At 37.0% G+C, this 24,587-nt stretch overlaps 1 protein-coding gene across 5 annotated transcripts in view; it reads right to left on the bottom strand.

The window, feature by feature from the left end:
* The window catches only part of PIGN (phosphatidylinositol glycan anchor biosynthesis class N), a 100,232-nt gene that overhangs the window by 39,913 nt on the left and 35,732 nt on the right, over positions 1-24,587 (bottom strand). For 4 of the 5 annotated variants that reach the window (XM_049619768.1, XM_049619767.1, XM_049619771.1 and 1 more), the window contains 9 exons: positions 22,838-22,897; positions 20,998-21,090; positions 20,305-20,360; positions 12,219-12,297; positions 11,113-11,295; positions 5,347-5,486; positions 2,636-2,735; positions 2,439-2,531; positions 1,433-1,524 (listed from right to left, as the gene is read on the bottom strand). In XM_049619768.1, the coding sequence (XP_049475725.1) occupies positions 1,433-1,524; positions 2,439-2,531; positions 2,636-2,735; positions 5,347-5,486; positions 11,113-11,295; positions 12,219-12,297; positions 20,305-20,360; positions 20,998-21,090; positions 22,838-22,897 (896 nt within the window). The remainder of the gene's footprint in view (positions 1-1,432; positions 1,525-2,438; positions 2,532-2,635; positions 2,736-5,346; positions 5,487-11,112; positions 11,296-12,218; positions 12,298-20,304; positions 20,361-20,997; positions 21,091-22,837; positions 22,898-24,587) is intronic. The other variant, XM_049619772.1, reaches the window with a different exon arrangement.

Here is a 24,587-nt window from a genome sequence, read left to right as displayed (position 1 = left end):
TTAACAAGTTTGCCTCCTGAATTCAACTTTAGTAAAATATGCAAGTAGCAAATTTCTATGGAGACCATTTCTATAATCTCTTATTTTAGCATATAAAAACTGCTCGACTGTGTCAACACTGCTTGATCAGGACAGAAAGGCAGAGACTGACCAAAGCAGAGAAAGGGACTTTGTAAAGACAAGAGGAGAGCTCACAAGAAATATGAAGCAAAAAATAAATGAAAATATTGGAACTCATCTTCTCACAGGCTATTATAGTTTATGACAGACGCAAAATATTTTTACTTCGTAACACTTATTAATAAAGTATGGCTTAGAAGTATGGTCTTAGAGTTCAATACAATTTATTTTGGGCTCTGCTAATAAATAAACTTTATGGAATAATTCCACTTATTCCATACTGGTATTTCACAGAAATGAGATAAAAATGTGTTAATTGACAACACATACTCAAAAATTAACACCTACTTTTAAAAAATATCAATCGTTTAGTTAATCTTCCTTCAGTCAAAAAAAGATACACTTTATCTATTAAAGATTATGTTAAGACGCTAAAAAGAATTGTTTATACAGAGTTCAAAAGAAAGTAACAGATGGGCGCCTGGGTGGCTCAGTCGGTTGAGCATCTGACTTCAGCTCAGATCATGATCTTGCAGTTCGTGTGTTCCAGCTCTGTGTCAGGCTCTGTGCTGGCAGCTCAGAGCCTGAAGCCTGCTTTGGATTTGTGTCTCCATCTCTCTCTGCCCCTCCCCTGCTCTCTCTTTCTCTCTCTCTCAAAAATAAACATTAAAAAAAAAGTAACAGAGATGATTATATGATTAGAAAATGAGAGGGACTCTTACATGAAGCAAAGATCATCTAGCCTGCCGAGCACAGACATGCGTATGTGCGAGCACACTCACACACACACACACACACACACACACACACACACACAGCCAGTTGAAGTGACTAAACATGGTAAAGCCATCAAAGTACAGAGCTCCCTCCCCTAGAGATTGTTACATGCAGATTAGGAGAGACTTTCATTTTCCTAAGACATTTAAAGCTTAGACATGCTCAAAGGCAAAGACAGAGGTTAGTCTATCAGTGGCTTTTCGATCTTTATATTTTTGGCAACCGAACATTTTTCATATGAAACCTTTTACTGATTCCTTAATATACAAAAGCCTCTAGACTTCTTTTTTTTGGAATTTTAAATTATCACTGTTTGGCCCAATTTCACTTTTTTGAAGGCCCAGAAGTATCTCCAGGGAGCTTTAATGCTTCTCAGAGTCTGAGCCAAAATTATCACCAATGGTCCGATATTAGTATTTTAACTTTTGGTTTATTCACTAGTTTGTTTTGAAACTCATGACCAAGATTAGGCTCATATTTCACAGTGCTTGAGAAAAACAATTATATTGAAAAGAAAAGAAAATATTGTTCATACACTAGAAAGATATCTGGCTTTCGTCCTACAACGGGCATCAGTGGGAACGCTGCCAGGAGCAAAGAGAAGAAAATCCAACTCAGTGAGATGCTCTAAAATAAATAAAAAAGTTATCTTTAGACAAATATGGTAAAGAAAATAGTCTTTAGTGTTTCATAGACTGCACTCCTGTAAAGATTATATGCGAAGCCTTATAGCTGTTTAAAAAATAATACAGTTACTACTGGTGAGAGATCTGTTAATAGTAGGTACTGCATTAAATAAAGTCTCACAATAACCTCAAGAAGTAGGGTATATTACTCACAATATTTCAGATGAGGAAACTGAGATCAGCGATGTGAAAGTACATGTACCAGGTCTATGACTAGTAAATGAAACAGCCAGGATTGAAACCTGGGTCATATTTCATAGCAAGTACTTCCATCAATTTATGTTATACCATACACTGATAATATCTATAAGAAAGCTGGCCTGCAACCATAATCAAGGGATTGAGCTCAGGGGGGAAAGAAGTAAAAGTATGTTTGTAATTCGATCAAGACAAAAAACGATTAATAACGCCATTCGATGGAGAATCCTATAAGTTCTCTCATAGGGTGGAAAGAAGATTATTTCTATCCTCCTGCTACCTCCCTCAAAAAATATCAAAGTGGAAACATGAGCCTATTCTCAGGGCTAGGCAAAAGGTGACTCCTTTGACTTGAGTTCAGAGCACTGCCTCTGAAGCCATTGCATTGCGCTGGACAATACCATCATTTAGATATTTGGTACCAGTTCTGCATCTAGAGTGTTTCAATCACCCCATGACCAATTCACTTTGATGTGAAAGTCTATGTGAATCACTGAAACATTAGAGGAAACCGCAGTCCTCCTGTCAAAAGGACCAGGCTCTTTATGTAAGGACACATTCTACTCTTTTCTTTAAAAATGAACAATTCCCTGAGTTAAACACATATCAAAACAAAGTAGCTACTAATCCGTCTAATGTCAAAACAAGTACTTATACCTTTGCTCGAGTCCATAGCTGGGTGATAAATGGCCAACCCGCAAATGCAAGAAGTCCAGCTGTAAGCATGTAGCGGTAGAAAAAACTGAGAACCTAGTAATGCATTCCAAAGAAGAAATGAAAAATGAGGTCATTTAAAAGGAGTTACATATGTATGAAAGAGATCTGAAAATGCTGTAACGTGGTAAATTACTCACTAATATTTCAATTCCCAGGATAAAGACTAACAGGTATCCAACAAAATAACTTGGAGGAACGGTCAACAGTAATGTGACAAAGTCTTGAATAACTTGAAACCTGTTTAACAAGATCATTTATAAAAATATTATTTATACTATATATTGAGCAAAAAAATGAGGTCATATATGATAAAAAATAAAAACTGCGTAAACCTAGAAATCAGGGAATTTTCAATTCATAGGTTATTCAAAAACTAATATAATCTGTAACAGATTTCTTTCAACGGCTTCACTTAACTAAATCTCTTTTTTTGAAACCTAGAAGTATTTCAGAAAAAGTATAATTTCTGAATTAATTTGATAATGATCACAAAAATCTGTTTTTAAAACATAAACATTAATGGTAAATCTTTGATTTTAGCTTAAACGTGAGTACATGCAATTACGGATACATTATCAGAAATAAAATACGATGAACTCAAAATGGATTAAAACTGGGAAAAGATTTAAATCCACCAAAGTTAATTTTATATTGAAATCTCAACTGTCTTAATAAAATAAACATATGTTTTCCTAATCTAGGTAGCGAAAAATATTTAGTTTTTATTTTTTTAATGTTTATTTATTTTTGAGAGAGACAGAGTCCAAGTGGGGGAGGGGCAGAGAGAGAGGGAGACACAGAATCTGAAGCAGGATCCAGGCTCTGAGCTGTCAGCACAGAGCCCAATGTGGAGCCCAAACCCATGAACCATGAGATCATGACCTGAGCTGAAGTCTGACACTTAACTGACTGAGCCACCCAGGAGCCCCAAGAAGAAACATTTTTAATGTTTATCTATTTTTGAGAGAGAGAGAGAGAGAGAGACAGAGACAGAGCACGAGTGGGGAAGGGGGAGAGAGAGAGGGAGACACAGAATCTGAAGCAGCCTCCAGGCCCTAAGCTGTCAGCACAGAGCCCAACACGGGGTTCGAACCCAGGAACTGTGAGATCATGACCTGAGCTGAAGTCAGAGGCTTAACTTACTCGGCCACCCAGGTGCTCCAGTAGAGAAAATTTTAATTGCACTTTTTCATTGAGCTAAATAACCTTTTCCAAACCCAATTTAAAATGTCACTAATTGTACACTCATTGTAATTAAATGTGAACCCATAACCATTAAACATGTATTACATACTTGAGTACTTTGCATTTCATCACTAGAAAAAAATTTTTTTTAGCATTTGTAGTGATTAAGTAGGTAATTATAAAAGCTCAGTATCATTTGGTTTATGATCTTTTTCTGCTTGAAAACAATGGCTACATAATATTATCAAAACTACTAAGGTGCTATGGAGAAAAGAAACGTTAACACCAGTCAAGAGGAGAATGCTTCTTTTGTTCTCAACAGCTGAACAAGCACAGAAAAATAAGAGATGACTTTGTAAAATCATTTAGAAGATTTTACAAGATTTTAGAAGAAAGGTGAATTTTTATGTTTTATTTTCTATGTATTTTCAAAAAGATAAAGATAGAACACAACATACATTCAAAATCACATTTCCTCTTAAAGTTTAAATAGATAAGTCACCTTCATAATTAGGACATTTGATAATTCAGGAGGATTCTGTAGTAGAATAGAAGTTTCTGCAGGGATAAAACTTCCCATTCTAAAAACTTTTAAACCAGAGTGAATGACATTAGAAAAAATCCGATTTAAGTATGTCTATCCAGCAATCCTATTCCTTTCAAACAGAGAAGCAACACTATGTCCTTCTGATAGTGTCTTTTTGCCTTATCCCTCTAAATGTTATATTTTAATTTTAATTTTTGGTACTTTTAGTATTTCAATGTTTTTAGTACTTAAGGATGAAAGATGTGGTCAAATCCGGAGTTAAAAAAAATTAGAATAAAAATACTTACCGTGTCATGACAAACATACTGGCCAACCCTGAATATACCCTTAATTCTGAGCTCTCATTCCCTGGTCTGCTTTCCGGGTCTGGTTTTGCTCAGGGGATGCTTGGACGCCCAAGACTTAAGTTCAAATTCTAGATTACTGGAGCAAATATAGAACAAGATGGGCAACGTGTCCCTCGCTGTCTATGAACGTGAACCAGCCCAATGTTTGAGTGGTTTTATATTTAAGTGCTTGAAACTCGCCTGGGAGCTCTGCCTCTGATGTTTTCTACAGCAGTAAGAACCCATTTTACTTCCAGCCTGTGAGGAGGCACTTCAAGGAGGACCCGTGGCACCCGTGAACAATATCCACCATTCTGTATGTTCACATTACTAGTGTGGATTTAATTACCAACTCCGTTTATCTAGGTTTATATGATAGCTGGGAAAGGAAGGGCAAAAAAATGTGTGGAAAGAAAACATGTAAATTTCCTTGTGAAACCTGAAGATACACTGGAATCTGAGATGATACGACAAATTCAAAATATAAGTTCCTCCTGGCATAGTACTGTCAATATTAATTACTCTATGTTTAGTCCAGATGTTTCTTAGAAAAGGTACACAAAGAAGGGAACAAGGTCAACACAACCTCACGGCAGTAAGGGAAAGGTAAAACAAAAAAAGACGTTTATATGCCACTTTCCTTCTGCTATCAATGAAGTGAGAGGGCTCAGAAATTGGAGGGCATTATAACTATCTCTGATGATTTATGCTACAGAAATCTAATGCACTTTAAAAATAGATTTCACTGTCAGCGAAGTGCAAAATAAGACAGCATGGGAGTGTTACTTACTCGCTTAGAACCGCATACCATATTGGCACTGGCAACAAACAATATATGTAATAAGTCCAGGGACAGTCTTGAAGCAGCAGGAAAAATGCTACAAAAACACCAATAGCTATACAACTACATGACAGGAGGTGGCTTGGTTTCTGAAAATCAAACAGAACATTGAAACACTTCTAAATTCATGCTGATTGACAGGTTTTTAAAAGAGATTTTACAAAGTGAAGACATCTATTACATGATTAATTGAAGAACTGCATTTAAAAAAAACCTGTCATTGGAGAAGCATTATTACAGGAAGAAAAAGCTGGCTATTCTGAAATTGTTGCTATTAGGCAATTCTCCATTTAAAAGTGACTATGTTCCTCAAGTTTGTCTGCGAGTAACTTGTTTGGAACTCTGAACATATTTCTCCTTAGTAACAATCTTATAAATGTTGATCGAGCTCCCTCACTAGCTCACAAAAGCCCATTTAATCCACAATAAACTGTGGGACTTAATCTTCATTTGGAACAATGCTTCTATCTATTCAAACTCCAACTTGACACGCTGCCCACGTTTCTCTCTCCACTGCCCAACCACAGTGTGTTCATTCAGTCATATCTTCTCTTCCCAACCACCTGCCAAACAAGAAAGGAGTTCCCCAATGTGAGTCACGAGTGATGGCCTCCATGGGCTGTGCATGCCCGTGGGTGCTCTGGGCCGGGAGTAATGAAGCAAGCTTCAGGGATAGACATTCCGACGATTGGAAACAAACGCACCTATGGAAAGCTGTGATGCTAAGAGCCACAGAGGAAAAACACAGGAATGGAGGGGTAATATGGCATTCTCTTTTCTCTGTCCTTTGTTTTGTCTGTTTTCCCCTTGCTTTGCCAGTCAAAGCTAAATAAGGTGAGAATTAAGAATTACTCATTGTAGTAGAAGCCTTGTGGGGGAGAGAGACAAGAGGGTTTTTTTCCTCTTTATAATTCCTCCTTACTGGCACAAAATGTCACCAGAAAGGAAGTAAAAAACAAGGATAAATTAGGACAGTTGGAAAAAGGAAGGTGAGACACAGCAATGTGATTAAGAGTGTAGAACTACACAGAGCAGAATTCAAATTCTGGTTCAGTCAAAGTCCAAAACTATCCTGAGACTCAATTTCATCCCATTTATAAAATGGGAGTAATAATTCCATATCTATTGGTCAAGGTTGGTAATGCTTAAATGAGATTATGTAGAGCTTAACAAAATGCCCGGAATATTATAACAGCTTAGTACATAGTGGCTGCTGCTATTACCTTCATTTTTATTCTCTCCTCCCTACTTCTCTGCACTAGTCCCAGCAGGTGCTGTAGAAATCTGAAGGTGAATGGAACTGGAAATGGAGATGTGTGACACAGCGTGGGGGACTCATAGCAAGGGGCAAATCTCAAACAGATGTGGAGATGGAGTCTCTAAAGCTGAAGGTGGCTGAGGCATGCATTCATCATTTAAGAGATGACACTGGTTTCACAGCATATTGAGAATAGGAAAATAATAACAAAAGAAGTTTAAAAGAGTACATTATGGGGCGCCTGGGCGGCTCAGTCGCTTAAGCATCCAACTCTTGCTTTCAGCTCAGGTCATGATCTCACAGTTTCATGGGTTCAAGCCCTGCGATGGGCTCTGTGCTGGCAGTGCAGAGCCTGCTTGGGATTCTCTCTCTCTCCCTCTCTCTCTGCCCCTTCCCCACTCATGCTGTCTCTCTCTCTCTCTCAAAATAAATAAATAAACTTAAAAAAAAAACAAAAAGAAATGAGTACCTAAAAAAACATTTTTGAGGGATTTTCTAGAGTCAGTATAATATGGTATAATAATCTAATCCTTTGATACCTAAAATATACATTATCAATGATATTCACTCATAGGAAATGAAATCATAAAGAATTCAGTTCAACTGAAGTAGAGATTGAAAGGCGTTTTTTTTTTTTAAAGCTTATTTCTTTATTTTGAGAGAGAGAGAGATAGACAGCGTGCCAGTGCATGAGATGGAAGAAGCAGAAAGAGAGGGAGAGAATCCCAACCAGACTCCACGCTTTTAGCACGGAGCCCAACACGGGGCTCAGTCCCACCGATTGTGAGATCGTGACCCGAGCTGAAATCAAGAGTCGGACACTTAACCAACTGAGCCACCCAGATCCCCAAAGGCTTTTAAATAGTAAGAGTGGGGGTACGTTTTCTACTTCCTCCTGAATTGACTCCCCACCTTCTCTTAGCTCCTCAAAACACAACTAATGATAACAAACCATGCACTATGATGACTCTTCCCTCCAATAAGCACTTACTAAGCTGCACACTCTGGGCCTGCTCTGTACTAGGTGCCGGCCTCCACGGAGTTCAAACCACGTGGGTTGGTATGGACTCATGAGACTTGGTTCAAGGGGTTAATATTTGGGGATTTTATTAGGTAATACGAAAATAAAGGTCAACATGTGGCAAAATAAGGGTATTTCGTTCTAAAGCAAGTAACATCTGAACTGGCCAAAGCAAAGGAGAAGACTATGTACAAGTTACACACAGGATACAATTATGAGGAGCTGTAGCAAATTATATTTAAATACTCACTGCCTGTAATGGTGATGAATCAGAAATGACCTGTATATCTTGAGTGACACCATCATGAAGAAGTGACATAAATTTCGGAGTCAGGCATAAATTTAATTCCAAGGCTTTCTTCCATTTGCTCGCCAATTTGACTAACCCATTTAGCTTGTCTAAAGCTGTTTCCTCATCTGGCAATGAGGATAGTGTTTGTTTCAAGCCCACGGCTCCCTCCCCAAAGGCCCTCTCTATCCCAGCCGTACCAGTGACTTGCACTCTTCCAAAAAGCCATGCTGCCTCTCTCCTCTTCTGGGGCCTGCTGCTCTCTCTGTGCGTCATCTTCCTTTTTTCTACGGAGCTATCCTATTCACCCTTTAAGACTTCACTTTGGCAACAGCCTCCCCGACAAAGCCTCCCTATACCCCACCCACAAGCGTCGCGTTCTAAAAAGTACACGGCTGGGGTCACCTTACCTCCTAACTGCTCTCCATGCCTCCCTCCAGTTAAGACTATTGACCACTAGCATTTTAGTTTTCCTTCAGAACCGTTCAGGTTGTGTCACTTCCCTAGGTTATAATCTCTCACTGAAGATGAATCAGAATGGTTTTGCAAACAGAACCAGAGGGTTCAAAAAAAATTTCACAACCTCACCTGTAATGGTCAGTCTGTAATGGTCAAAACTGACACAATGGTCAGGTTTGTGTGTCAAAACGTGGCTAGGCTATATAGTGCCCATTATCCTCAAACACGGATGTAGGTGTTGCCGTGAAAGCATCTTGCAGATGTGATTAAAGTCTACAATCAGCTGACTTTAAGGGAGATTATCCAAGGTAACTGGGGCGGGCCTGATTCAATCAGTTGAAAAGCTTGAAGAGCACAACGGCAGGCTTCCCTATAGAACGGAAGCATAGCTACCGAGCGTGGCTTCGGGTCTTGCCTGCAGGCTCCTGTCTGCCCCTCTTCACGGCCTGACCTGTGGCTTTAGAACTTTCCTAACTAGCTCCCACAATCACAAGCCATTTCCTTACACTAACCCTACTAATACATAGATCCCACTGGTTCTGTTTCTCTGGTTTAACTCTAAGTGATACACCAACTCCTCACAAAATCCAATGTAAAATCTATAGTCTAGCATTTGAGGTCTTTGATTACTTCAACCTAACCTACACTGTTGGTATAATCTCCTCTTCGTCCCTTGAACAAACCTTCCACCTTCTCCCCAAGTTGAACTTTTTATTCCAAAAGCAGCATGGTGTAGAAAGAGCATGAATTTAAGTATCGGCAAATATTAGTTCTGCCATTTTGTCATAGTGTGTCTTTGAAGAAACCGTGTAGCTCTCTGAGCCTAAATTCCCCTCTTCATATCACGAGACTCCTAACTGCCAGATTTAAGGTTGTGTTAAGCTTAATTGAATAACGCATGCAAAGCACCCAACATAGTCCTGGGATAGTAGGGATCAATAAATATTACTTATTACACCAGCATAATAAACATTTTCCCAACTCTGCCTCTGTTTAGATCATTCAGTTTGCTTTATTCTCATCCTCTCCCTGTAGTAGTTAATTTTCTATCAAGACTTACTTTTTCCTGTTGTCATCGTCCTCGCTAAAGTGAGCTCTCCTCTATTTAATATATATCACATTCAAACACTTAATATATATTAAAGTTGTCAAATGTCAAAGCTGTCTTTTGCAATGTAGTGTAGTATAGCAACCTACGTCTGATAAGGTGGTTATGTGTGTACATCTCTTACCTACTTTACTCTAATTCTAAGCTCCTGGAGGGCAGAATCTGGATTTTCTATTTCTCTGTATAGCCTATGCAGTAGTTAGCATTATATCATACATCCAATTAAACATTCACTGCATTATCAGGTTAATGGATAAAGGAGAATTATCAGCTATGAAATTGTGTTGACTCATCAAGCTAAAGACTTCATATCTTTTCTCAACAACCAAAAGAGCAAGATAGACGTGAAAAGATAATGTTTGGCACAAGTCTGTTCTGGATTCAAATCTCAATTCCTCCACAGCCTAGCTCAGAGTGGCCTTTTGCAAACTACTTAAACAGCTTTGGTTTCCTCTTTTGTAAAAAGAAATTATAATGCTTTCAGCACTGTTATGAGTTTAAAATGACAAAATAAACTCCAAGTACCAGCAGAATGCCACTACTAAAACATGGTTGGTTCTGTCTCTCTTGCTATCGTGTCAAAAATTATCCCCATTCTAGCCAATTTTACGCACATTCAAATAATGAAAATTACTTGGGGGGAATTATTTAAGATGCATTAAAGCACTATAAAAAGTTGGAATAAACACTACTGTTCTTCCTTCCATTACAGAAAAATAAAATATAAAATTAGAAAAAGTTACCACTGGGAATGTCTGCAAACTATTATTATTAAATATACCATCCTGATTATATTGCCTTTTAGAGGATTTGGACATGGTAATAATTATTAGAGAGAATAAAGAAAATGCAAGTGGCATATTCTCCCCAAAAAATGATAATTAGCAATATATGTGAAAAGAGTAAAGTATTTTAATGTAGTAAAACCATATATGTACAGTTATTACTTACTCAGTTATATGAAGTATTATTAAAATTTTTTGAGGGTTTTTTTTTTTTTTGCATTGAAAGTACAGTAAACTAGAGACTGATTCTTAAAATAAAGATAAATAGAAAGTTCTGAAAATTTGCATTAGAAATTTCAGAAAGTTGTAAGAAGGTAAGAATAGTTCCAGAAAAGCACATACATTATTTAAAAAGGGACATTTTGAGTAAATGATTTTGTCACTTTCTAGCTACCAAACTTTTAATATTAGATAAAGCTAAATATACTGCTTTGAAGTAGTTTTCTGACCACCTGTACTAGAAAGATACGGGATGCTTACAACAAGCTAAGTAATTATTACAAGGAACAGATAATCAACAGCTAATGCCATAGGAAAATTTAAATTATGCAGCTATCTTTATAGCCCTCTTAAGTTATGGGGCCATTATTATTAATATACCTTTTTCCCAACCAAAGAAATAAAGATAACTGAAAAAAAGAGACCCAATATGACAAAAGCAAATGAAAGTAAGAGTTAGCTTAGTACACCTTGCACATTGTATGAACTCATTACAGTTGATTTGATTCAATTTCTTTCTCCAGCCCTAGTGATTTAACACCATTATCCGAGCTTCATTATATGTTCTGAACATACCTTAACTTCTTTATTAACACCTCTAGTAAGGTTAAAATGAGACTTGATGATCAACAAAGAAGCGTAAGATGTCCATCCCAAAAAACCAAGAACAACATTGATGGCCAAGAAGAATCTGTCATAAGTGTGATAATAGGACAATCCTTTCAATGCAAGATGAATCAGCTCCTTGCAAAGGGAGACCTATAGAGAAAGGAAGACATAACTTGCCACATGGGAAGAATAAGAAGTTTTAAAGGAAGGAAATATATTAAAATTAGAGTGCATAACTGTAGATGATGGATCAAGAACAGATTTTAATTATTCGAGGAGCTTCTTGCAAAGTATAAGAACAATTCCTGGATAGAATGAATTTTGAATCTTGATAAGAAAGGGCATTTAAGATGTAAGTTATGATATGTATAGTGATTTAACATGATTCGTTCTGTGGAAATACCTACAGAGGACACATGAAGGAAAGTAACGAAGGCTCTCGAATATTGGTCCCATATAGCAAAGATACTTACATTTCTATCATTTTTCATTTTCTCATGTCAGATTACCCAAGTCAGTTATAAAGCATCATTAAAACAGGAAAACAATAGCTCACTGTTTTAAAACCATAAACAAACATTAGAAATGCATGGTATTACTTAGGCAATTTGAAAAACTGAAAACAGAATTCTTTCCTTCTTTGAAATTATGACCATTTAAGAAAAAGAAAATTAATGAAAAACATAGCAAGGTAGTTCTTGAGAAGCTTCAAAGCGGCAGTATAAACATTAGGCTCCTGATACTGTGTAGATAAGTCCAAATGTACAAATATGCCATGTTCTAAAATGTTATGCATTTAAGTATGGTTACAGAAATTTGGAATATACTTTCTCATTATAGAAAAATGGCAACTGTTCACTTCCAACGCTAACCTTAAAAAGTCTACCCTGACAATATCTGAAATAACAGAAGTATGCCCGTGGCTAAAGCAGCTACTGAGAAAATTGAATCCTTACTTAAGTGTTCAGGAAAGCTCCTTGGCCTGCCCACTTTGCTCTCCATTGCATATCTCGCCCCTCCCCATACTCCAAACGGTGACCAGCTATTTCTATACACCAGGCCCACATACTTACTGCTTCATCATACTTTCTCTGTTTTATGTAAGATCTTGCTTTTCTTACAATGTTTAGCTGTTTAGATTCAGGAAGCAACCTACAAAAGAAAAGGTTAGATTTAAAATGTCTCCTCGTTTCAATGACAAGTTTTCTTTCTTGTTTTTCTTTCTTAATTGAAAATGAAAGGATGGTAAAAGCTGAGAAAATAAAAACTGAAATTAAAAAAAAAAGGAAGAAACCTAAAGCTAAGTTGTATTATTGCTAGTCATCTGAACCCTCCCAAGAAATAACTTCTAAATTTGGTTTTCTTGACTCAAAGTTTCAACTCCAAACTATACTTATGAAGTCATATGATCCATCATTTTGAAGAAATGAAGTACTCTGGCTAATAAAGAAATTCTGACTAAAACAAAGCAATTAATGGAGCAGTAAACCAGGGGCGTGAGCTTCAGTACCCAGAACTTCGGGTGTTCATCATACACAGACACACAGACAAGGCCAATCCACTATGGATGGCTCTTTGTACCCCTGAGCTAGACAGGGACTTAGAATTGTCGTGATCAAAAACTGCAGGCAATCAAAACCAACAAAGTTAATGAACAATTTGAACCTCTTTACCATTCTTATACTACACAATATTTGGTTGTGGGTACAAGGATTTTTGTTATATTCCCCATTCTTTTCAGCATGTTTGAAGAGGGATACATATGTACATAGGACATGTATGGAAAGATGCATAAGAAACTGCCACTTTGTCTCCAAGGGAAAAGACTATAAAACTAGAACTCAGAAGAGGTAACATATTATTATTGCTTGTATAATTTCTATTGTGTATATGCATTACTTTTTCATTCACATTTTATCAACCAGGTTTTTTTAAAAAAAATAATTAAAACATTAAAATTTAACCACAGTTTCTGGCTATGATGGAGAATCTTGGACATACCAATGCTCCCACCAGGAACAACTAGAAAGCCTAATAGAATGAAATAAAAATCACTTTGAAGGTGCTCGAGAGTCACTGAGACCATCAAGACTAAGAGTTATTAAGATCCTAGAGAGAAGCAAACCAGAGGAGTAGTCCAGCATTCTACAAACATTAACTCTTAGGGCATCTGCCAGTCTTATTTTTGGCAAAGGTAGAGAATCCAATACAGCCTTTGACAATTCTATAATGCTGCGGAGATAAAAACTAAAATATGTGGCTGCCAATGCAGCCAGGACTTGAGGATCCAAAAGAGAAGAAAAATAAGAGAATAATATACAATTTTCATCCTGGGTTTTTATTTTTTAAGTTTATTTATTTATTTTGAGAGAGAGTGTGTGTGTGTGTGCGTGCACTCAAGCAGGGGAGGGGCAGAGAGAAAAGGGAGAGAGAGAATCCCAAGCAGGCTCCGCACTGTCAGCACAGAGCCCGATGCGGGGCTCAAAGCCATGAAGTGTGAGATCATGACCTGAGCCAAAACCAAGAGTTGGAGGCTTAACTGACTGAGCCACCCAGGTGCCCCTCATTCTGGATTTTTTAAAAAAAAAGACATGAATGAAAACCTATCTGGAATGACTTAAGCTAACTTAACAGTTTCTGAGGTGAAGTCTTAAGAAGAATGGGAGAAGGAACTTTTATAAGCAATAACTTCTATGTGGAGAATTCTGGTAAAGAAACAGAGGTCACGTGCTAGTCAAAAGGGAAGTGAGCTGGACACCCAGCGAACTCTTCAGCTGTGTGGGACACAGCAGACAAGCAGCTATGAAGAAAGCCCTGAACAGGAGGGCAGAAGTTTTGTCAGTCTCAAGATACAGAAGAGACAAAACTTGGTGTTCAGGAGCCACTGAGGAAGGATAACACTTGCCTTCCACTGAGATCCCCTGGAGGCCATACTCCAAGAGCAGACACAACCAGAGGGAAGAGATGCAATGCGGCCCTGAGTCAGCTGTCATTCTGTTAGAGGATAAGGTAAAACCTCACTGGAGAAGGAGATAATCCAGAGCTTCCAAAACTTTTAATTCACAACGATAAGCATTCATCTAAAACCCACCAGACTCCATAATAGAACCAAATGAAGGCAGGAGAAGCACACTCACAAATGATATGGTTATTGGTGGTGGTATCAGCTGCACTTTAACTGTGGCTACTATACTCAATAATAAAGGGCAAGATAGAAAATCGCACCAGAGAACTGGCATCTGTTTTTTAAATGAATTGAAATGGAAATTCTACAACTGAAAAAAATGTAGTAACTGAGACTCAGAACTCAAAAGCAGCAAACTGGACAAAGCAGGAGAGAGATTTGGCGTATTAGAAGACAGGTCACTAGAAGATATCCTGCCTGAACTTTGAAGAGCAAAAAGAATGAAAAATGCAGAGAAGACTATTAAAAAACTCCCAAATAACATACAAGCCCCTGTGAACGGCCCTAATATTTACACATGTAATTAGAATGCTAGAGAAGGAGGGAGAGAGAACTTGGTAGAATATTTGACGATCATGGCAGCAGATTGTGTCTAATAGTAACTTGTACGAAAAAAAATTTCTTTATTGGCTAAATCTTTTATATTTAAAACATCAAGTTTTAAAAGAATCTATTACCAGCAGGTTATGTTTAAATAAAAAAAGAAAGAAAGAAAGAAAAGAAAAAAGTAGCTATGATAGCTACTATTCCATCTTTTTTTAGTTATGTGAATATTGTAGAGGCAAGTAAGCCATGTTTTAGGATTATCAAGAATTTTATCATTAATTATTCAATATCTCTAATGTTTGGAGGACAAAATCTCCTTAAAATGCTATCTTTTGAAGTGTTTTATCTTTTACATCTTCTCAGATTTTTATTACAAAAATATTTCACTTGTACTTATGTAAGATATTTTAGGAATACCTAGTGATATCTAGTCCATTCCTTTTTAGAATATTTATTTAGATTAAAGGAGAAATATTTCAAGAAGGTAAAGACAGAGAAAGGATGTCCTTTCTAGAATAATCTGCATTCCATCACACTGACCATTAATGTAGAATCTTATTTTCATCTTTTAAGTCATAACTGAGTAAATAACAATTTTCCATGTATGTATGTGATATATAAAAGTTACTTTTTTAAAAAGAGGAATTTCAATCTTGAAGGGGGAAATTGCATTTATAGTATATCAGATGGGTGACGTGGTAGAAAGATTCACATGAAAAACAGTATTTAAATTTGGTCTAAGCGAGGAACTTTAATCCATACCAGCCTAACAGAAACAAATACATTAAAAAGAAACACAGTAGTTTTTGCCGTTTTTGGCAAAAAATATATTAAAATGTTTTGTTAAAGTTTAACTGCCTTGAGTTTGTATAGTAATTTTTAAGTAAAAGAGAATAGCCATTTTTGCTTCTATTGGCAAGGTACGTTTCTTCTAAAATATCCCTTAAGAGACCTTTCTTGTTCTTTTCCCATTTCATGTAATTCTTTTCCTTTAAAGATTTTCTGGGCCTTACTTTGGCCTCTATTGTACACAGTTTTCATAGACAAAGTGTATTTCCTCCTCCTCAAGGTAAGTTGACAGTCAAAACTTTTATGTTTCTCCTAGTCATGGAGCTCCACCTGCTGTACGTCCCTTGGCATAGCATTAGATCGGAAGGACCCAATCTTAGGTTTGAGTTTCTTTGTTGAATTCTACTTGTCAGAATAGATATTACAGGACTTTTATTCTTTTTCAGAAGTATTTAAGATATAAAAGATTAAATCTACTTATTTTTTTACAGAACAGGATAAAATAGGATATGCAAATACCATATGGATCCATTGGACTCTTTTACAAGATACGGTCAAGGACCTTAGCAATTGTATTTTTCTCACATCTTGAAACATTTGCTATTTCACCACCCTAGGAATTATTACATTATTCATGCTAGACAAGACTAAATAAGAGAATGGAAGAATGGTGGAATATCATTAAACTAAAATCTAGGGATGCTGGTGAAGTTGATCACGTAAGTAAAATTTCAAGACCATGAACCTTCTGATGTCAATATCCTAGATAAATTTTCTCAAAGCTAAGAATTGAGGAGTGAATAATATATTTCTAAGAAGGAAAAGGAAATATGGCATTTATTCAAGAAGTCAGGCCTTCAATAAACAATTATTTGTAACAAGAACTTGAGCTATTTTGTAGAAAAAATCTGTGGCAACTGTTATCTTTAATCTACTATGATGTTTACGTGCCAACAATCACTTGATATAGCTTCTAAGTGGATGATGTTGACATTATATATAAAGGTGACTGTAAGAAAACAGATGGTATAAAAATGAATAAATTCATTGGATTACAGAAAAATAAAGAGTCCATGGTACTCAGATGGTAAATGGCAACAACTATTTTTCCCAGCATACTGAACTTATGTAATAAAAAAAGATACTACTCATAATAGAAATAAAATGTCCAGGAATTAAAATAATGAAAAATGTATATTGTGGGGAAAACTATAAAATTTTACTTAAGGACATAACGGGGGATAGGAATAAGTAAATGTTGGATAGTAATATTCTATACTGTAAAAATGTCAATCCTCACCAAATTGCTTCCTAAATATAGTACAATAACCAAAGAAATTTTCATTTTCATAAAACTCAAGGTAATGATTCTAACATTTATATGGAAGAATACATTTCTTTTTTATGCCCATTATTTTTACGATTTTGTGATTTGTGCCAATGATTAAACTACCTATTTATTTTTTGTTTCTTTTTTAAGTATATGCTTTATCAAAGTAATATATGCACATAATTTTAAAAAGTAAAAAACTGTGCAGAGGGGACAAGGACAACCAATAAACACCTGCCCCACCCTTCTCATCTCTCATTCCCCAGTCCAGAGACAAAAACTTTTACAAGTGTCTATTTCTAGTTATTCTTGTAGTTACCTCCATTTTTCTTCATAATATGCTTTTATTACTATTTCTTGACTGGATGACCCGAGGCATTTTCTGTTGACTCCTCACTGATTCTGCCTGTTCCTGCTGTCTCCTTCCCCCTCAATATGGTTATATTACTATTTTTACCTCTTCTGTTGGCTACATTGGCCACTTTATTTTTAAGTAATCCCTACATGGGGCTCAAACTCATGACCCCGAGATCAAGAGTTGTATGCTCTACCCGCTGAGCCAGGGAGGTGCTCCTACATCAGTCACTTTAATAATGGGCCTGGCAGTGCCTTGGTGGCTCAGTCGGTTGAGTGCCCGACTTTGATCCAGGTCATGATCTCGTGGTTCATGGGTTCGAGCCCCATGTCAGGGTCTGTGCTGACGGCTCAGAGCCTGGAGCCTGCTTTGGATTCTGGGTCTCCCTCTCTCTCTGCACCTCCCCTGCTCATACTCTGTCTCTCTCTCCTTCAAAAATAAATAAACATTTAAAAAAATGTTCAAATAATGTAGCACCTAAACCTCTGTCTTGTTTTGTCAACTATGTCCAGAATCTCCACATTCTATTTTATGAGAACAATAGCGCCACTACTATTCCATTTGTATTTCTCTTTTCCTCTGACTTCCAACATGTAACCCTGTGGGCTTGTCAAGGTTGGGAACATTGGCATTCTATTCCATAATAATAATTAAGTCTTCCCTGCTTTGCCTAAGGTTTGAGTCTAAAGTTCTTACTTTATTTTATTATTTTATTTTACTTTACAGTATTTACTTTATTATGATTATTTAAATACTGTTCACTGAACAGTTAAGTTCTATGCTAGGATTAGATTGTATCATCTGTTTAACTGAAGCTTTGACCTATGTGCCAATGTGCAAATGAATTCTTCCTCCCGCTTCCAGCAACTGTTCAAAATCAGCTTACATATTAGGTTGCTTCACATACGAAGCATGCTTTCTTGTACAGTTTGAAATGTTTCCTTTTCCCTAAAGCTTCCACTTGTCATTGTTTCAGAGGATGAAGAAATATATGCCTTCCTGCTTCCTCCAGCTTCTTACTCCATCCATATGTTAAAATTCTTACTCAATCCATATATGAAAATTCATTTCCTTTCACTATTCTAATTTGGAGGGTTTGCCTCCCATTTGGACTATTCTTGTACAATTTATCTTTCTGTAAGTTTTTAGTCGCATTTCTGGTTTTTAACATATGCATCCCGTACCCTTTCTCATTTTGTAACATGTGCTTTTTCTTATAGATACAATAGTTCCTCAGATCTTTTATTTAAAAAAACTTTCATATGTTTTTATTTTATTTTTGAGAGACACACAGAGAAAGCGAGGGAGGAGCAGAGAGAAAAAAGGAGACACGAAATCCGAAGCAGGCTCCAGGCTCTGAGCTGTCAGCACAGAGCCTGATGCAGGGCTCAAACCCATGAGCCGTGAGATCATGACCTAAGCCGAAGTCGGACGCCTAACCATCTGAACCACCCAGGAGCCCCTGATATTTCTGAGAACTTTAACATTGTAAGTTCTTTTCTTTTCCTTATTTCCTCAGGAGTCAATTCTCCACTTTACCTTAGACACTTTTTGGTCATATTGGAAGCTATTGAGAAATGGTGACTTTTAGCCAGAAAAGTCTGCAGGCAGGGCTAAAGCTTTGCTCCAGTGTTCAGGAATCAACCATGCTGTAGGGTCCCCAGAGGACAAAAAGCTAGCAGTGGCTCTGCAGGCAGATGTTGAGCATCAAAGCAGGGCAAGTTCATGGTCAGCCAGCAGGCCTAAGTAGAAGAAGCCAGGCAGTGTGCACCTGAACTCTTCACAGAAGAGTACCTCTTCCTTGACCAGTTTTTCTAAAGCGGCCAGTCTAAAGTAACCCACAGTCTCACTTTCAATGTCCCATGTATTTTCTTCGTCCCAGGAATTGATCATATATTTCTTGTTCATTTGTTTACTTTATTATGCTCTGACTACACCACTACACTGTAAATAAACAGATGCATATGATATGTATATGACATCATATGGGGAAAATAGTAAAAACTTGCCTTATAGCCTCTATATGCATATATGGTATCTTACAATTAGGGAAAGTCTTCAAAAATAATTCTACCTTTGATGGATATAACATAATATTTAGGGTACGTAATTTCATATGATCGTAAGTTGCAAAATCCCAATTTTGCTTGGTTTTTGCTCTCCTATTCACACAGATACACATATACCCAAAGTCAGGCATGTAATCACATTATTCAACAGGTAGTGCAATGTTTAAGCCTTTCTAGTTTATGAATACCACACTAATGCTACAGATTTGTCAAAAAGAATTCCAGTGAAGTCATTCAAACACTTCACTAACATCCATTATTTTGAAGAATTTCTATTTATCTTGGTCAAGAGCAAAATCCTCCCTAATTAAATGTGAACCCTTGCAAATTGAAAACGAACCTTGAGGAGGAGGAGTAAGGGAGGCCGAATAAACCTCCCCACGTCAGTAGTGCAGAGCCAGGTTTGTGACTCAAATCACAGGAGTGGGGACTCCAGATTCAAGGAAAAGAGATCTAGGACAGCAAAATCCTGCTGCCCTCCAAAGTCTGTTCTCCCCACCCACCCAGTAGTTGTCAATGTCTCCCAGAATTGTATCATCGGCCTTTTCTTGTCACTTTCTACATTCTCCTAGAGCCTCCTACATGTGTAACAGTTAACATCTTACCTTATGCTGATGCCTTCAGATCTTCATAACCAACTCTCAGGTCTATGTTGCAAGCCAAGTCCCTAATTTGTTGCCCTAATTTTATGTCTAATTTGTCACTAATTCTAACTAACTAATTGGTTTCTTCAAATGTAGGCTGAACGCAGAAACATTCATCCTTGCCCCTAACCATCTCTTCTTTATTTCTACAAGCCATCATGGTACCAAATGTCCCAATCAACCAAGCAAAGAGCCCCACACCTTCAATTAAGCCCTGTTGAATTGATCTCTTCAATGTCTCCCACAGCTCTCTGTGCCCCCTTTATCTCCTTTACCAGCCACTCAAAGGTATCTGGTATCTGGCCCATTATTTATAAAAGCAAGAGAAGAGGCTTTCGTTTTGGAGTTTGCACTAATATAAATAAAAAAGAAAAAGTTTCTAAGTAACTCATCTATCCTGTCAGCACTCAAACTCATTAAAATATTCCTTCCTACAAGTTAATAAAAAATATGAGACTTACTTAAATGGTATAAACAAAAACGGTAAAGTAACTTCTTTTTTCTGAGTCATTTTCACCTGGGAACCAAGTAGGAAAATATTTCATTATATTATAAATGAGACACAAATTAATTTCATTTTGAAATACAAACATTCATTAAAATGGCTCTTTGGGGATGGTTCACTACTTTGAAACTAAATGGAATTTTATGTTACTATATTATTTCATAAGTATTTAAACAAAAATTTCAGATTATCATACTATCATAATGAGCTGAGAATTAATCATATCAAGCTTGCAAAAGAACATACTGTAATCTCATTAAACTGTATTTCTTTTACTATAGAAGACAAAATAAGCCAAGCTGCCTTGACAATACTAACAGAAAGTTTCAGTGAAATGGTCACCTCTTTAACTTGTCTTAATGCATATGATAGTTGTATATGAAATGACAAGAAATGTTGCAGTCTCTAATACTACTTCTATGGGGCAAATTCTAATCAGTAAATTATAAGCATATGCGGTGGTCTTCGAAGGTCATTCTACGCACTCGAACTGATTCCTGGGATCTGCACCTCACAAATGTTAAACTTTATGACACTAGTCAAAGACACAAAAGATCATAAACTATAGAAAATAATTTCTTTACATTTTCACTTAATATATTTGATGTTAAAATTGTCATAGTATCCATTTTTGTGTGTCTTGTTTTACCTTGAATTGTTCGAGAATCTGTATTGCATTTGTAAACATACTCTCTGCTTTGAAGAGATCAGTGTTGTTAAGATAATCTACAGGAAGGATGCCCTGTAAATAAAGAACACTGCTTTAGTATTGGTATTAATTTTACTAGTATAATATTATTAGTATTAACAACTCAGGCTATTCTTATAAAACAAAAAGAGTTACAAATGAAACAATAAAGACAAGACACGTAGAGGAATAAATTACTGAAATAATTAAGCAAAATGTTTTTAAAACCATAACTGAAATATTATTTTTTCTATTATTTTTTCTCACAAAGTGTATATAACAAAGTAAATAAAGTAATAGAGATGAAGTAAGTTCAATAAAACCTAGTATCTATTGAAAGACTACTGTGTGCTGAGCAGTGAGCTAAGTGCTTTGCACACACGAAAAATCCCTATGGTGGGCCACAGCCGGTATCCTTAAAAAGGAAAAAATGACATAATAAGAAAATTGAGAGTATACCGTGCATAGTAAGAGTAAGGGCTGCTTTGTTAATACACATACACATATACTTATGACCAGAAGGGTCACTTACTCAAGTTCTGAGTTAGAGGTCATTATTTAAAAAAGTTTTTTTTAATGTTTATTCATTATTGAGACAGAGGGACAGAGTGCGAGTGGGGGAGGGGCAGAGAGAGAGAGAGGGAGTCACAGAATCTGAAGCAGCTCCAGGCTCTGAGCTGTCAGCACAGAGCCTGATGCAGAGCTCCAACTCACAAGTGGTGAGATCATGACCTGAGCTAAAGTCGTGCTCAACTGACTTAGCCACCCAGGCACCCCAGAGAACATTATTTTTTTAAAATTTGCTCTGAAAAGCTAAAATGAATGGCTAGTTGGAATGGATATTTTTGTTTGTTTTTTGGCTTTTCAGCACCCAGTTCCCATTTTTAACAGCATTACCATTCTATGTTGAGAAATCTCCCCCATTGGATATAACAGTGGGTTTCTTTTTATTTTTTTAATGTTTATTTATTTTTGAGAAAGAGAGCAAAAGTGGGGGAGGGGCAGAGAGAGAGAAAGAGAGTGGGGGAGAGGAGAGGAGAGGAGAGGAGAGGAGAGGAGAGGAGAGGAGAGGAGAGGGAGACATAGAATCCAAAGCAGGCCCCAGGCTCCGAGCTGTCAGCACAGAGCCCAGTGCAGGGCTTGAACCCACAAACTGCACGATCATGACCAGAGCTGAAGTCGGACGCTTAACTGAATGAGCCATTCAGGCACCCCAACAGTGAGATTCTAATGAAGCCCTACTTTCCTTTACTGAAGGATAAATAAATAACCCAAGCTAGCCCACTCAAGAGGTAAGCAGTGGAATCTGACTCCTAAGAGTCAAGGAACAAAAAGTACAAGTATAATACTATTCTCCCCTAGTGTTGGTGCACTGAGCACAACAGTTTGGTTCTTTCTTCCAAGTCCCTGGCGCTCCCTTAGTTCCTGTTCATTTCCAAGCCTGGATTTTGAGCACCCCTTCAAATCAACAACCCAGTAATATCATTTTAATAAATTCCCTTTAAATGGATTCAGTTTCTGCTGCTTGCAATAAAATTTATATATATTTTACCACTTATAACTGAAATACAAAGATAAATCTATATACATTTTAGAAAATAAAAAATTTTAAAGAAAAGCTATTAGGCTTCTGCTCTATGTTGTAGATTATAATACATACACAGTTAGATACTTAGAAAAAAAGAGAGGAAAGTAAGTTTTAAATGTAACCAAAGATTATTCAGAAGGACATAAAAAGTAAATTTTACAGTACAGTAACTTTTTTTTATTCTGAGAGCTGATAAGAAATTTTATTCCTTACCACTGAATTAAGGGGAAAGGGAACTCCAATAAGAGAAGCCATCAATGGTGCAATATCAGCCTACAAACAGAAAATGTTCAATTCTAGTAAGTTTACAGACATCAATAAGAAAATTATATAATTTAATGCAACTATATTTTGGACTATAATCATGATGTTCATTATAATCCATTACCTTCAAACATTTATTCAGTACACAATAGATATCAATCTCTAAAAATGTCATTTGCTACAGCTGCATCAACTTACACACTAGAACAAAAAGTTACTACCCTGGTAGCTAAGAACTTGACCACTCCATGTAAGAGTTTTTCAGTATTATGAATAGGATGCCTTAACTAGACAAAAAGTAAATAGCAACAGAAGGTTTTAACTGGGTAAAGGTACATATTAAGAAAGAAAGTATATACCAGAAGGTTTGGCCAGACAGTGAAGTCCAGAAAAGACATAAACCCCCAGTTTCCCAGACACTTGTGTGTGTCTCTACCTCCATTTCCTTATCTCCCTCTGGCTTCTCAGCCACCTACAACTTCCTTTGATTCTTCACCATCCCACAGACACTCTCCCTGAGGGTAACAGAGCTAATACCCTCTATTTTTCTAAATCCGACTGTTTTTATATTAGTCCTTATAATTTTTCAGGCAGTAAAGTGCTTAGATGTCAAAATGCCCAGTTCCAAATCCTTGCCTGAAATCTGAGTCCTTGGGCAGGTTATCTGACCTCCTCGATGCCTCAGTTTCCTTATCACTTATTTATTTTCTTATCATTTAGTTATTTAAAAAAAAAAACAAACCCTTACAGAGTTATGGCATAATTAAAGGAGATTAAATTTATAAAGTACGTGGCACAGAATAATCCGGCAGTGAATGGTGGCTACAAATGCTCTTCTGATTATTTTAATCACTTGACTTTTCAGCAGCACCGCATACACCATTCCCTTCTTGGCATCTGTAACACCACACACGCCACTCAATGTCTTCAGTCTCACTGGGGCTCCTTTCCAGATACCATCTCAAGTTGGAGTTTGGTCCCAGGCTCTCAGTGCTTCTCACGTTTTACCATCTGGACTCTCTTTACTAAGTACCATCCCACAGAAAACTGGAAAACTCCAATGGCCTCTAATTGCCTTGTGCCTTTCCCCCCCAGAATCCACTGTTGGCTTCCTCCAACCTGTTCTTCCTGCTGCATCCAGAGAAATCCTTTCCCCAAAAAACAGATCCTGTCACTCTCCAAGCTTCATATACTTCAAGGGCTTCCTCAAGCTTTAGGATTAAGTCCATAGGCCCATAAGGCCCTGCGGGGTCTAGTGCCCACCCAGACATCAGACCACAGTCTCAGTTTCTCTGCGCTCCTTTAATACACCATGTATCCTCTTACCAGAGCTCTGTGTACATGTTGCTGCCTCTGCGTGGAAAGGGAGAGGGAACACCATGTGCCTGGTAACTCCTACTTAATTCTGCAATCTCAGCTCAAACCTCTATTTCTCAGGAAGACTTTGCAGACCATACAGTCTATCAGATATGTCCACTCTATACTCTCATAGCTTCACAGTCCTCTTTTGTACTAATTATCACACTGTAATTTTACATGTATTTATATAATAATTTGCTTAATATCTGTTCTCACCCCTAAACTGTAAGCTTCCCAGGGCAGGCATTTTGTCTACTTTTCCTCACCATTATATCCCTTACACATATCTAATGTTAATGTTTGCATAGTGTTTTACACCACTGTGGACACATAGCAATGT

This window comes from Panthera uncia (assembly GCF_023721935.1).
Source record: "Panthera uncia isolate 11264 chromosome D3 unlocalized genomic scaffold, Puncia_PCG_1.0 HiC_scaffold_8, whole genome shotgun sequence".
Taxonomy (NCBI): Eukaryota; Metazoa; Chordata; class Mammalia; order Carnivora; family Felidae; genus Panthera; species Panthera uncia.
The sequence above is the reverse complement of the archived record's forward strand: the minus strand, read 5'-3'. Positions and strand labels throughout refer to the sequence as shown.